The 14,618-nt window shown below is 42.8% G+C and overlaps 3 protein-coding genes across 3 annotated transcripts; all 3 read right to left on the bottom strand.

Moving 5' to 3' along the window:
- Nucleotides 1-511: 511 nt before the first annotated feature.
- Nucleotides 512-1,489, bottom strand: LOC129103041 (ovarian cancer G-protein coupled receptor 1-like). Its single transcript, XM_054613288.1, has one exon. It carries the CDS (start codon nt 1,487-1,489, stop codon nt 512-514), a length of 978 nt encoding a protein of 325 aa, XP_054469263.1.
- Nucleotides 1,490-2,412: 923 nt separating this feature from the next.
- LOC129103733 (uncharacterized) lies at nt 2,413-7,254 on the bottom strand. Its single transcript, XM_054614322.1, has 2 exons — nt 7,242-7,254; nt 2,413-4,919 (listed from the first exon to the last, which is right to left on the bottom strand). Exon 2 carries the CDS (start codon nt 4,482-4,484, stop codon nt 3,582-3,584), a length of 903 nt encoding a protein of 300 aa, XP_054470297.1. The 5' UTR covers nt 4,485-4,919; nt 7,242-7,254; the 3' UTR covers nt 2,413-3,581.
- A 3,503-nt stretch (nt 7,255-10,757) lies between these two features.
- LOC129103848 (B2 bradykinin receptor-like) lies at nt 10,758-14,152 on the bottom strand. The gene is made up of 2 exons (XM_054614464.1): nt 14,062-14,152; nt 10,758-12,281 (listed from the first exon to the last, which is right to left on the bottom strand). Exons 1-2 carry the CDS (start codon nt 14,079-14,081, stop codon nt 11,225-11,227), a joined length of 1,077 nt encoding a protein of 358 aa, XP_054470439.1. The 5' UTR covers nt 14,082-14,152; the 3' UTR covers nt 10,758-11,224.
- Between the last annotated feature and the right edge of the window lie 466 nt (nt 14,153-14,618).

Genomic DNA, 14,618 nt, shown 5'->3' with positions numbered 1-14,618 from the left:
CACACACACACACACACACACACACACACACACACACACACACACACACACACACACACACACACACACACACACACACACACACACACACACACACACACACACACACACACACAGCTCCCTCTCTCATCTGCCTTTTCTGTCTTTCTCTCTTAAAAAGGTAGAAATACCCCTAAAAAAAGTCACATTCCTTGTTCTGGCTAACAATGAATTCAAAAGTTCAGCCAAAGTTAATATGAGACTTCAACAAATAAACAAATTAAATGGGGATCTTCCAATGTAGTACCAAATGTCCTCTTTGTGTTACTATCCCTCTGCCGTGGATGAGCACACAACCACTGTTTGTGGAAGCACAAAGAAGGAAAAACTACCAATATCTTGTTCAATGTATATGCATAAAAGACAGTTCAGAGGAGGCTATATAAAATTTCAGCTGCAAAACTTAATAAATCATCAAATCAATGTCATTATTAAATTGGGTTAAAAATGAAACAAATAATAAAATCTGTTGTTAGGAAACTAACTGAATTCCATTAGAGCCCGCTGACCCTTCCCTTCTAACAAAAACTCCCCGACATTTCTCTAGAGCTTTCTTAATCTCTTTCTGCGCGCTTTCACTGATTAAACAGTATATTATAGGATCCAGAGTACTGTTAATGGTAGTCATGGCAACTGTGACCAGGTACGGATCTCTGAGCCTCCTGGCCCAGACGCAGTTCCCAGGTTCCAGTATGGCCCTGAGCAGCATGACAATCTGGTAGGGCAGGAAGGCTACTATGTAGGTTAGAAGAAGGAACAACAACAGCAGTCCCACTTTCCTGCGCTCCTCTGTCAAGACGGAGATGCTCTGTCGGAGTGACCGCATGATCTGCTGAAAACAAAAGGTCATGATGAAGATAGGGACCAGGAAACCCAGAGTGACTCTTGTAAGTGTGAGGTTGGCATCTTCTTGCATCATGGGTATTCGCTCATCACACAAGTGTCTGGAGGAGAAAGCTTGCAGCGCCCCTGTGTGGCTAAGCAAGATGATGTGAATGGCAATCTCCAAATTCCAAACAGCAATACACACAACTGCAGCTGTCTTCACTTCACGAACCCAGTAAAAGCGGAGAGGATAGACCACTGCCAGATAGCGATCAACAGATATGCAGCAAAGGAAGCCTGAGCCGACGTAAAAGCTGTTGTACATGATCACAGCCACTAAACTGCAGAGATCACCAATGGGTTTCTGCAGGGCCAGCTCAATCCACACAGGTAGAGAAATTGTGTAGAGCAGGTCAGAGATGGACAGGTTGAAGAGGTAGACTGCTATGCTGTTTCCATTCCTCATCAGCATCCAGGCTACATACAGAGACAGGCAGTTGGACGGAAAGCCCACAATAAAAAAAAGAGAATAGACAGCTGGATACATGTGTCTTTCGACTGAGGTCTCCATGGCGCAGGAGATAGATGTACTCGTGTTCGTCTGGTTGAGGAGAGCTGAGAGCATCCTTGCATGATGATGACCAATCCAGAATGTGGATGGAAATAAAGGACTCTGTGTGCTTTTGAGCACACAGAGTATTTCTGGTGAAACAGGCTCTGGCATGCCAGTAATGGAAACAGAATCCAATACTTCCTTGTGTCTGTTCTTTTATTTCTGCTACATGATAGTCAACAACAGATCGACCCAAAGATTAAACCTATATCTGAAAGTTTGTAGGAAAACATGCAAATTATACTGTTTTGTCAGTTGTTCTATCAAAGACACATCCCCCCTCTAATCCTCCTGTATGTTTTTATTTACATTTTAAATAGGAAAAAGGGCTAAATATTTCATAAAAAAGAAAACTGATTGAAAAAGGATTGAATACAGGAATTCTACTGATAATGGAATGTTTTACATTGTGGTATAGATTTTATATTTTGGACTTCCCCGGACCAGCATGTATTTACATATCCTTTCATTCCCTGCTGTGGTGCAGTAGAGGATTCTATTGGTTCAGTGGTGTTTCATTATGTCGGCGTGCTGACGTACTACGGGGAGCGTGTTGCCTCACTTTCAGTTCCCAGCGTAGTTGATAGCATACTTTTCACAGCTCCAGCGAAAACTAGTCAATTGTGTGATATTCTTTATTATAGCGGCTAATTACCTGCTTTACATTTAAACATTTGAACACTCATAGCTCACATCTTAAGTCAGCGACTTTTCGCTTAAACCAACAGCTGTTTACACGTCGTTCAGTTCTGCTAACGTTAGCTCTCCTGCTCTCTCTCCTGCTCAGTGTGTCTCATGTTTAGCCATTGTTGTGGAAACAATTAATACTATACTAATACGGACTGAGATGAGTCCGAAGTGAGCGTTGAAATACGATCAGATGACAAAAAGTGTCTTTGTGATTTTTTTTATTTCTTATAAGAAAGAGGCAAGAGTTTACAGGATCACACAGAACACAAACAGTTGTGCACTGGTGAGAAAAGCTTCACACTCTGAATATAAGGGACAACACAAGTGGGGTGATCAAGGCTACTGGCGCCTGGGAAAAGGAGAGTAAACACCTCCCTACACCTGGCCTGCGAATATAATATCTTCACACATACACTGTGAGAATTCCCACAGTATAACTAAAACATAACAGAATTCTCACAGTATAACTAAAACCATAGAATTCCCACAGAATAACTAAACCCTAAATTTGCCATTACATTCCCCCCTTTTGATCATTCTATTGATCAAACATAGTATACACATGAGCTGTAGCTGAACAAGTTCAGATCAAATATAACAATTCGAGAGGATTCAAGTTATATTATCATAATGCTACAGTCAGGAAATGCATTTAGCTGTTTTTGTGTATTGTCAGCAATACTGTATTTAGAGCAAGCAACGGGGATAACAAGTTAATTATGCACTGGTTTCTTCATCCCGGTCACTGTCATCAGTGTCACTTGGAATTTCATATGGAATACAAGGTTCAGGGTTATCATTCAAAGCAGTATACTGTATCATCGTTCGTGAGATCATACTGGAGACCATAGATCTGATACAGGGAAGGACACAAGTCAACAATATGAAAAACAGTAACAACATTATAGCTCCTTTACACATCAGTGAGCGCCATGAGCTCATTAGCCAAGACAAAAAGTCCCATCCCTGAGGAATGGACTTGTCTGCGGCATACTCGGCATTTAACAGAGTATTCAGGTGGGGGACAACGTGAGTGAGATTGTCGTTTATATCTGGAATATAAGTACAACACTCTGTTCCAATTATATGACACACACCTCCCGAGGAGGCAGTGAGAAGGTCCAGTGCCATTCTATTTTGGATCGCATATGTTCTGAGAGCCTGTAATTCAGGAGTAAGCATCGCAAAGCCAATAGTTACATCCGCGGTTAGATTCTCTATCTCAAGGGCTAATCTATCGATTTCATGCGCATTATTTGTCGCTCCCCACCATGGAACCAGACCGCTTAAGAATTTCACCTCACTCGAGATTCGTTCACGGTTCTCTTTTCTTTTTGACCTGCGTTCACGCTGCTGGTGAGGAAAATAATGTGAATACGACTTTTTACTGTGATAAGAGATGGTTTTCGTAATTCTAACGTTTGGAAGCAACTATAGCCATCTGACAAACCCCGCACCATCTTGGTGGGAGAATAAGATACACTCCGGAGCCACATACCCAAACGTGTGATGTCAGGCAACTATAGCCATCTGAATTTGGAATCAATACAGTAGGATTTGTGGCTAAGGTAGTGTTTTCCTTGAGCGGTGAACTGGTTAGATTAGCTCTAGCTATATATGGTGTGTTCTCTTTGTTACGACAAGGAGAAAGGCCATTTTCTCGTCTGGTAGCAGAGCAGGTAGACTTAACAGTTTGTTCGCAGGAACCGGTCATACCTAAGTTGAGCGAGTCGTTAGCACACGCGCGACTGAAACATACATCAGCAGTGTACGACTGTGGTACGGGTATATTAATCAATGGCGAGCTCAACATCACTTTGGTGACGTTGGAATACATGGAAATGTTGTTTCTTATGTGATGGTTTTCATAGTCGAACGTTGTCTCGTTTATCAAGTCGCGATATCGTATCATGTTCTTTACTGTGTAGGGACCTGAGCCAGTCATGGCAACTAAGACTGAGAGCGTTTCTATTTTGTTTAAGGGAGCAGGTACCAAAGGGGCACTATTCGACGAGTGAGGCAAGAGAGAGCAAGCATAACAACTAGTATTAGTAACCTTGCGAACCAATGAACGGACAGTCTGATACCACAAATTGTCTCCCAGACCTGAGATCTGTGAGTCCGGAACCGCAAAACGCCTCAGGTGTGTATGGTTGGTTGTGTTACCTGATGTAAAATTACCGTCAGCAGAGGTTGTGGGCTTCTTACGATCTGGTTCACACAGGAAAAGGATGGTGAATACAATGATTACAGAACAAACCGTAGGATACATGATGAAGCCCTGAGGCCACAGCCCAGACGACGGAATGGATGCCATGGTCGTGGTCGTTCCATGATGGAGTGTGTTGATCCCATGGTGGTGACACAAGAACTGCGTTTGCACGTCACGTTGAGCTTGTATCAGTGTGTGTGTTTGTGTTTTCAGCGGAGCAGGACCAAGGCGCCGCTTGGCTCACACCTGTCCTGTGTTGAATCAACGAAGTATATCTGGTCACAAATATGACTTTATTATGGTCATATATGTGCCTATTTATCAGAAGCTGCTTCCTTGGTTGTAGTCGGTGCCTGTGGGGGTTCACTCGGCCGAGGAACCCGTTTGCAGTGGCTGGCGTGGATCCACGTGGCTCTTTCAGCTACCTTGACAGCTGTGTGAGTAACCAGAAGCACCTGGTAGGGACCCTGCCAACGTTAACTGTTTTACCGTCAGCCAATCTGCATGCCTCTGTTAGGGCTACCAGCTCTGCTGCCTGTGCTGAGTAATGAGAGGGGCAGAAATAACAACTTCATGGTCAGAAACAACAGCGTAACCAGCTCTGGAGAGGCCAGTGGCTGGGTCACGTGATGCAGAACCATCCACATAAAAAACAAGTTCAGGATTAAGCAATGCAATATCAGAGAGATCAGTTCGGGGAGAACAACCATGTTGAAGTTCAGCTATACAACAGTGAGGCTCTCCATCATCCTCCTCCTGAGGAGACGGAGGAACGGAATGCTTGGAAGAAGAGAAGCTGGGTGTCACAGTCACACCTGTTCACTCTTCCTGCACTATTTCTCTCAGCTCACAGCCCAGCCCCCGCTCTCTCACCACACTCTCCCTCCCTCACCTAATCAGCCTCATGCAGTGCACCTGTCTGCCACACCCACCTCATCAGCACAATCACTCTCACCTGCTCACTCTGCTGCACCTACACCCTGCAGTATTTAAACACCAGTCTCACACACACTTGCTGCCAGACCGTTCTCTGCATTTATGTCAGACCTTCCAGCAATTTCCTTTGGACTGATTTCCCGTTGCCGACCCTGCCTTGCCTGTGCCCCGGTCAACGACTCAGCCTTCTGTCCCCGACCCCGAGTTTAGCCTCCGCTTCCTCTGGTTTCCGTCTGCCTGATCCCTTGACTGTTTTCCTCTGTGAGTCATATCCTGCCTGTCTGTCTGCTGAGTTCTCAGCTTTGAATAAAGCTCTAGAACTTTATCCGTCTCCTGGTCGTTCTGCTTTTGGGTCCACACCGCAATCCGTGACACTGGGTTAAGGGTGGTACATCTCTTCACAGTCACATGCGGCAAATCAAGCAAAATAGTGTGATATCTCATGTATCTGGCAGCAGACAGATGAGAGGTTTTCTGCTCCGCAGAATGTGACTGACAGCGTGAGGCACCAGAATGGTGAGAGGAGAATAACCTACAATGTCACGCATCGCATTGACCGCTTTCTCTGCAGCAGCTACGGCACGCAGACATTTTGGAAGGCCTCTAGCCACAGGGTCTAGTTTAGCTGAGAAATACCCAACAGGCCTGAGTTTATCACCATGTTGTTGCAAGAGCACTGACGTCATGCAGCCATTACACTCATCGACGGCTTGAGTGAATGGTCTGTCAGGGTTTGGAATGCCCAGAGTTGGGGCCTGTTGTAGAGCAAGTTTTAAGTCAACAAATGACTGCAATGCCTCCTCTGTCCATTGAATAGGGTCCCCTGGTCTGAGGCTTTTACCATGAATCATTTCACCCAGAGGTGTCTCAAGTTGGGCATAATTAGGAATGAACATCCTGCAATAGGAGCACATGCCCAAAGATAACATCAATTGTTTCTTTGTCTGAGGTTTAGGGATGTTACAAACAGTCTCTGTGCGCTTGGAAGACAACGCTTTACCCTCACCAGAGATATTGTGTCCCAGGAAACACACAGCCTCCTTTACGAGCTGGAGTTTGTCAAGTGAGGCCTTATGTCCCTCCTCTGTTAGATGTTTAAAGAGTTTAATAGAGTCCCTCTCGCATTGTGCTTTTGTGGGTGCTGCTATTAATATGTTGTCTACATATTGCAAAATAGCTGAGCCGGGACTTAATGTGAGTGATGCCAAGCTATTACAGAGCACTGTGTTGTAGATCGATGGTGACTCACAATAGCCTTGACACAGGCGGGTAAAGGTGTAGCCCCTCCCATTGAAGTTAAAGGCGAACCAAAACTGAGAGTCTTTGTGCACAGGTACACTGAAAAATGCATTTGACAGATCCACTACAGTGAACCACTTCTGAGACAAAATCGTGTAAGGGTTTGGCACTGACGGAGCTCTGGCATGCACAGCATCATTTACAGCTTGCAAATCTTGAATGAATCTCCATTCTGTGGCCTGACCCTTTGGTCTGATCTTTTTAATAGGAAATATTGGTGTTCTGACGGGTGAGTCATCACATGGGACAATAACCCCCGCCTCCAGTAGGGATTTAAATACTGGAGTGATGCCATCAATGGCTTCCTGTTTCAATGGATATTGATTTCTGCGAGGTCTGTAATGTGACTTAGGTGTGATAATCACAGGCTCAGAGTTTTGAATTAGGCCTATGTCATATTTATTCTTCGCCCAGAGCGAGTCAGGGACTTCAGCCAGCAGTGGAGACACTTGTGCTGGTGTCTGAGCTAGAAACGAACTGGTAGAATTTGGGTCACACTCATCAAAAAGGTAAACAGACCTTAAGGTGTCAAGATGGAAGCGGAACGGCTGTCTGTAAACATCAGCAGAGGGAGAATACATGACCTTGGGATCCAGAGTGGAAGTCCAGTCGGTTAAAGATCTGCACCTTTTCACAAAGGGTCCTAGATGGCGCCATTGTTCGTCATCTTTCTTCGAGAGAGAGACATGAGGATGAGAGCCATCAATCTTAAACAGAGATAACTGGTCAGTGGAAAGGGAGACAGAAATAGCACAACGTGAGCCTGATACATAACAGTACCATTGTGTCAAATTCGTCATTTAGGTCTCTGAAGAAATGTTCCTCATAGTCTTTGTCAGGTCCATGTGAAACATGTGTGGTGCCAATGTAGATGTTCAAAGGACATGAAATCCGCTTGTGGATTAGCTAGGCTACGAGCCAAGGAGGCCATTTTCTGAGCTACAGGAAATGGAATTCTCCACTGGTAAACATACAGAGGAACCTGTACGCTGTTTTTAACCATAGAAGGCTCAGCAGGAAGCGTTCTTGTTACCTTGAGTCCCTCTGGAGTGGAAATGATATTAATTCCCAGTGAACACAGCAAATCCCTGCCCATCAGATTAATGGGACAGCGTGGAGACAAAAGAAAAGCTTGTTTAATTTTCACCTCCCCCATGTCATCAGAGTAATGACACCTTAAAGGAGTGGAAAAATGTTATTTTACAGTGAGGCCAGAAGCACCTTGAGAATAGGTGTATCTGCCACTCATTTTAACCCTTGGCATGCATTTGTTCATAATTACAGAATTTGTTGCTCCGGAGTCTACTAAAATTTTTTATTTGGTACCCTTAACGTCGACCTCGGTCATAGGCATCTCTTTATAAGCATCATTGTCATATTTAGCATGTTTCTACAAGAGGCTTTCTTGCTGTTCTCATCTCTAAACATTGAATGGTTTCTTGAATGACCTGTTCCAAATCAGTAGGCAAAGCATTTTCTTCATTGCGTGTAGCATGTGTGTGTGTAACCTGTTCTTCTATGCTCATGTTGTGTGTGTGTGTGTGTGTGTGTGTGTCACTCCCCTGCTCAGTTGCTGTCGGTGGGTAGTTTCCCGTCTCCGCACACTCCATTCTCCCCCCCTCCTCAGGAATCTAAATCTCAGTGTTGCATGAGTTGAGGTCGGCTTATCACCACTTCCATGGTAAGAGGGAGAGTCACATGCCGTCACATGCCTTACACCCCCCCCCCCCCCCCCCTTTTTCAGGGTTTCTGATCGAGTTGTTGCAGCTGTGGGCCCTCCGCTGGCTTCACACGCTCCTTTACAGGAGGTTGAGCCTCCTCCCAAGACGGATGAGCTTGAGGGTCCTGCTTTAGGGGCTGAGGCTGAGGCTTGTGGTTTCTCTTCTTCTTCCTCCTTGTCTGTGGCTGTTTGTGCTGTCGGTGGAGGGCTGTACGGGGGAGGATGGGTGTCCAGATCAGGGTCCACTTTACACAGCTTAGCCAGATCTCTTAAACAGAGGAGAATAGGGTGATTTATCTCGTACTTTAGGCACTATCTCTGAAGGGTCTGGCACTGTCTCTGGAGTGACTTTAGGCAATTGTTTGCGTATCTTCCTTCTTTCCCTATGCTCTGCTTCATCCTTCCACATTTTCAAACACTCTATGTTTTTCTATCTCTTCCAAATCCTTAACTTTGATTCTCTTTGTTCCCCATACTCTTTTCTGCTCTTCCATCAATTTTGTTTCTAATTTCCCTATTTGAGCTATGCTAAATGATCCTCCTGGAGGAAACCCATATTGTTGTATCCATACACCAACACAATCTATGCTCCCTGCTCCATATTTGGACCCCATGACATCAATACATCCCCCTGCAGGAGGAGAAACCTGCATCTTGCTCTCACCCGAACCCATAATTCGGATGTGTGTATACACTTTTGACTTTTACAACACAGGCGTCCCTGTGAGGCCTCGGTTACTATAGCTCAACCAAGATAATGCTACGGCAGAAAATGCTCCCTGTTAAATCAAGAATAGAATTAAAAATTCTTCTACTCACCTACAAAGCTCTAACTGGCCAGGCACCGTCTTATCTTAAGGAACTTATAGTTCCATATTACCCAACTAGAGAGCTGGGCTCAATCAATGCAGGGTTACTTGTGGTTCCTAGAGTATATAAAAGTAGGATGGGAGCCAGAGCCTTCAGTTATCAGGCTCCTCTTCTGTGGAGCCAGGTTTCAGTCTGGGGGGCAGACACACTCACCACTTTTAAGAGCAGGCTTAAGACCTTCCTTTTTTATAGCGCTTATAGTTAGGGCTGGTCCAGGTTCGCCTTGGTCCTTGGTTCTGCTGAGGCCCTGCTGACACCCACTGCTACTACCACATCATTATTAGTCACATTACTAGTATTATTCCCTGTACTATTACGCTTATTGACTTTGCTTCTAACCTGGAGTCTTTGTGCTTTCTTGCTTCGCAGGCTTCTATAAATCGTGGCTGTACCTGGACTGTGGTCGTGCCTCCTGCTATGACTCTCGCTTTGCAGGTTTCCATGAATCGTTGTGGTACCTGAACCGTAGTCGTGCCTCCTGCTGTGACCCGGCTGACACCCACTGCTACTTCGATTATTATTATTAGTCACATTACTATTACTATTCCCTATTTCATAATTATGATTCTACTATAATAATTGCTGCTGTTATTATAAGTAGTCTTAATTTTTTCCTTCGTCACTCTGCTTACTACTCTTATTATATGAATAATTTATGTCATATACATTGAATGTGTTGTATCTCTGTTATGCTGTTCATTCTGTACACATGACATCTATTGCATTCTGTCCATCCTGGGAGAAGGATCCCTCCTCTGTCGTTCTCCCATAGGTTTCTTCCTTTTTTCTCCCTGTTAATGGTTTTTTTTAGAGGAGTTTTTCCTGTGCCGATGTGAGGGTTCCGGGACAAAGGATGTCGCATGAGTACAGATTGTAAAGCCCTCTGAGGCAAATTTGTAATTTGTGATTTTGGTCTATACAAAATAAACTGAATTGAATTGAATTAACCCTCTATGGCATGAGTTTTTATTTTTTGGGGAAGAAAATATTTAATCCCATCTTTTGGGAGTTTTGGGGTCCCTGATACCACATCAATCATAAAAAATGTGTGTGTGTCTTGTGATCCCACCTCTCAACCTCTGTGACTTTGTGGGCTCCAGTGTAGTCACTCAGAATAGTGACTGAGCGGTTATCATACCACTTGACAAGTGCATGGTTGTTTCTCCAACAATGGCCATCTTCTGCTCAAAGGATCCACGTCCTGCTCTCTTCAGCTCAGCATCGCTTATCAAGCTGACGGCTGGTAGTCGGTTGCCACGAACATTACCAGTGCAGTGAATACCCTGCTGTGCCAGTGTGAGCCCAAGAAGGACACTCGTGAACCAGTTATCAAAGAAGAACTTGTAATTCTCTTGCTTGGGTATAGGCTGGTCCAGGCAGAGGACAACATTGCCACTTGCTCCCACATCTGCTAGCTCAGGGTGTTGCACAACTCTTCCTGTGTAGATTTCCAAGTTATGGGGGACACCGTCAGAGCCAGCCAAGATGAGTATTTTATAGGAACCATCTGCTCATCAACAGCCAGATTCTCGACCTTTGGGCCAGGTCAGAAAGAGATAATTACACAGTTATAAATTATGGCAGGGTTTGTTTTTGTGTGTTTAACATTAAAACGTATATAACAAGACAGTTAGAGCAACACTGTACAGTACAGAGAAACAGCTTCACACACATATCCTGAGACATGCATGCAGGCGAGAAAGAAAACAACCTACCATTAGGGTGTCATATTAAGACTTTAAACCGTTGCTGTTACACAGAGACACAAAGTCTGTTTCCAGCTTGTCTGACATTACTCCATTTTAGTGGTTTGCGCCCATTACTTCTGCACTAAAACAATCTGTTAGTGCTGTTTGTATGTTTTGTATGAGGTCTGAAATCATTTCTAATGAAACAACAGTTATAAGGCATAAGTGTTAGAATGAAATATACGGTAAATTGAGTCACAGGTTCTCATCGAACAATTGTACATCACTGAGTGTGTTGAGAGCAAACAATCAAATATCTAACAGTTTAATTATCAGCCTGAGACATTCTCAGTACGAACACTTTTCGACATGTTTGAGCGTGTCGAAGCGGTGCTGAGGGTCATTGTTCTGGTAAAGCTCCACTGCTTGAAGAGTTCCCTAACTTTTTTACGGAAGTTTTTTCCTACAATAACGTAGAGGATGGGGTTAAGAACACTGTTGAAGAAGGCTAAATACATGAAGACTGACATGCAGATAGGTAGGATGGCATTGAGGGTACACCCTGTCAGGACTTTAGCATACACGAACAATGCAAGTATCTTAATCAGGTGGAAAGGCACCCAGCAGATCATAAACGCCAAGAGGACCGCCAGCATCAGATTGGTGGCCTTGTGATCCACCTTCTTGGTGTTTGACCCAACAGTTAACCTGTTATTCAGTGCCTTAATAATCCTGAAAGTGCAGAAGGAAATAATGCAAATGGGGATGATGAAGCTGAACATCATCAGCATCACATCAGACACATGCCCTACGGTGGGACTTGGGTAAACCAATTGGCAAAAACTAGCATTTGAGGCAGGGTAATATTTTACTTTCCTGTAGACGAGTGTTGGTATACTCAGGAACAAGCCAAAACACCATACCACCAAACAGCCCAGTTTGGCACATTTTGGCCGACGCATTCCCTCATGGGACAGCGGGTGCACCAGTACCATATAACGATCTATGCTAATCAGAACGAGGAAGTAGATGCTGCAGTAGGCGTTCATGTTGATGGCGAGGGTGATCAGTGGGCACAGGGGATCAGTAAAGGGCCAGTTGAAGTTTTTGGCTGCATACACTGCCCAAAATGGCATAACAACCATTAGGAAGAGGTCAGCAGCGGCCATGTTGCTCAGGTAGATCTCAGCCATGGTGCAGGCCTTCTTATGAAGGCAGAAAACCATCAGTACAAACAAATTCAACACGATTCCCAGCACAGCGATGATCAGGATATACACTGGGATCACATTGACGTTCCATTCCTTCAAGTCTGTTGGATGACACTCAGTGACATTTGTTTTGTTTTGGTCCCCATTCATAACCGCAGTGGTGAAGTTAGCAGGGATGCTTTGGAGAGTTAGAGAAAAAGAAACTAGACAAAATATCAAAACAGACAATGTGAAGGTGACTTTGACAATTTGTATTAGCCAATTTGCAAGTAGATCATCAAATTCATAATTATTCTGTGTTCTGTCCCTTATGAGCTGATGAAAATCATTTCAAACATTTGTTAAGGATTAATACATTATTTCATTTTGTGAGCCAATGCTTTACAAAATAATGAAGACTGGGCTAATAAATAATGCAGAGGGCAGGATGTGTACAGAGGTGGGACACTAACAGGACTACCATTGTGCCTTAATACATTTTTAGAATTGGAATGATTCCAATTAGTAGCAAGATCATTTTCTTAAAGATTCATGCTATTTCACGGAGTGAAAGTGCAAAGAAAAATCACTTGTACAAGCAATGAAAAAGGTTACAAATATTCTCGACAAAAATGTTTCCCCAAACACCTTATGATGAAAGTAAGAAATAAAGGAATGATATCTTAATAACATGATTAGGTGCCATAAACTACTGTTGCATTTGTTAGGTACTTTTTTCTTTTTGTTCATAAGCCATAAACGTGCAATTTCAACTGATATTCCTTTTAATATAGTATTCAAATATGGCGTACTGCATACATGATACTATTTGTTTAATGTAATACATGAATATTTATGGATACAAAACAAAAAACTTTTAACAGTTTCTAAATTATTTTCTGAAACATGAAAAGCAGTTTTACGATGGTTGAACTTTTTATTGTGTATTTATTTTAAAGGTAGATCCTGTATCTTAGTTAAATAGCAGTGTAGAAATACTCTGTAACAAGTCATGCTTTCAATTTATAAAAAAAAAAAAAAAAAGTAATGTATTAGCACCAAAATATACTTATAGCACAAAAAGTGAAAGTACTCATTACTGTATGTGAAATAGCCCATTTCAGAATAATATAAATTGTATTATTGGATTATAATTATTGTTGCATTAATTTGCACTACACTTTAATGTTGATGCTGGTAAAGATGAAGGTAATTTAAACTACTTTATCTGCTTTATCACAGGCAATGTTATAAAGCACCTAGCAAGGTAATATCCAGGCCAAACAAAGATTAAACATACTGTCGGGTAACAGAAGTTGATGAAGCCTGAATTACTGCTCCAACTCTTTTAATTATTCTATATTAAATACCTATTGGAGTCTCGATGAAGTTTGAAGAAAACACTGGAAACAGACAGGCAGAGTTCGATGCAATAGAGTTAATTCTTTAAGCAAAGAAATAAACCCGAGTTAGCTCCGGAGGCGAACTGATTTGCTTTGTCCTTCATGATCTTATATACTGTCACAGTTCTTTGATCTACAGGTGCACTGAGCTATCTTATCATCCAGTTGTCTGTGCAAGCTACCTAATGCCTATTATTCTCTTGCATGTTGTCATTTCATATAGGCTGAACTTTGTATTGCATGTAGTCATTCTCATAGGCTGTGTGAGTTTAGGCCTTCTCTTTTTCTGCATGTCGTAATTTTGGTGAGCTGAAGAGTGTGTGTCTGTGTTCACCCAGCTTTACTCTTCCCTGCATGTATGCTGATGTCTGTGTGCGTGTGCGTGTGTGTGTGTGTGTTTCAACAGCTCTTAGTCTTTTACTAAATAAAACAGGTTATATCTTAAACCATGCAAATCACTCTATATTCACACCCATTTCAGTATGCAGATGCCCTATATATATATATATATAGTTTCCAACATTTAGTTATATTCAAACATTTAGATAATCGATAGTGATTAAACTCCAACAATACCTTGTAGGCAGTAGAGTCATTTTTTCTGAGGAAGTCCAGATGTGAAATGTTCAGACACGCTGCACTGCTCCAGTTACCCCTTCTACTAGTCTGTCTCTGATTCACTCTCTTAAAAGTGAAAGGAAATTATATGAATTCTGTCAGACAATTCTTTTGATGGTGTTTTGTCCCCTCCTCCAGTCTGAGGTTTCAATATTTTTAATCCAATCCTCTAGTAGCAGTGTATACACATCCTGTCTGTAGCAGCAGTGTATACACATCCTGTCTGTAGCAGCAGTGTATACACAGCCTGTCTGTCGGTTTGCAGTAAAGTTTGTGTCTATGTCAGTTTATTTTTTTTATTATCTCAGAGATGTTTATCTTTTAGCATTTTATTTAAAGGTGCTAAATTTGAAATTCAGAGCTATTTATCTATTGCCTCCACACGGCTCTCATTATTGTATTATAATTATTGTTGCATTAATTTGCACTACACTTGCACCTAGCAAGGTAATATACGGGCCAAACAAAGATTAAACATACTGTCGGGTAAGAGAAGTTGGGACTGGTTTGCATGG

This window comes from Anoplopoma fimbria, chromosome 15 (assembly GCF_027596085.1).
Source record: "Anoplopoma fimbria isolate UVic2021 breed Golden Eagle Sablefish chromosome 15, Afim_UVic_2022, whole genome shotgun sequence".
Lineage (NCBI taxonomy): Eukaryota > Metazoa > Chordata > Actinopteri > Perciformes > Anoplopomatidae > Anoplopoma > Anoplopoma fimbria.
Note: the sequence above shows the minus strand (reverse complement) of the source record. Positions and strands in the feature narration are given on the sequence as shown.

Excerpts from the sequence above, each read along its gene's own strand:
- LOC129103041 (XM_054613288.1), bottom strand. The coding sequence starts at position 1,489 with ATGCTCTCAGCTCTCCTCAACCAGACGAACACGAGTACATCTATCTCC.
- LOC129103733 (XM_054614322.1), bottom strand. The coding sequence starts at position 4,484 with ATGGCATCCATTCCGTCGTCTGGGCTGTGGCCTCAGGGCTTCATCATG.
- LOC129103848 (XM_054614464.1), bottom strand. The coding sequence starts at position 14,081 with ATGACTCTACTGCCTACAAG. Across the intron at positions 12,282-14,061 it reads ATGACTCTACTGCCTACAAG|CATCCCTGCTAACTTCACCA; the intron begins GTATTGTTGGAG and ends AACTCTCCAAAG.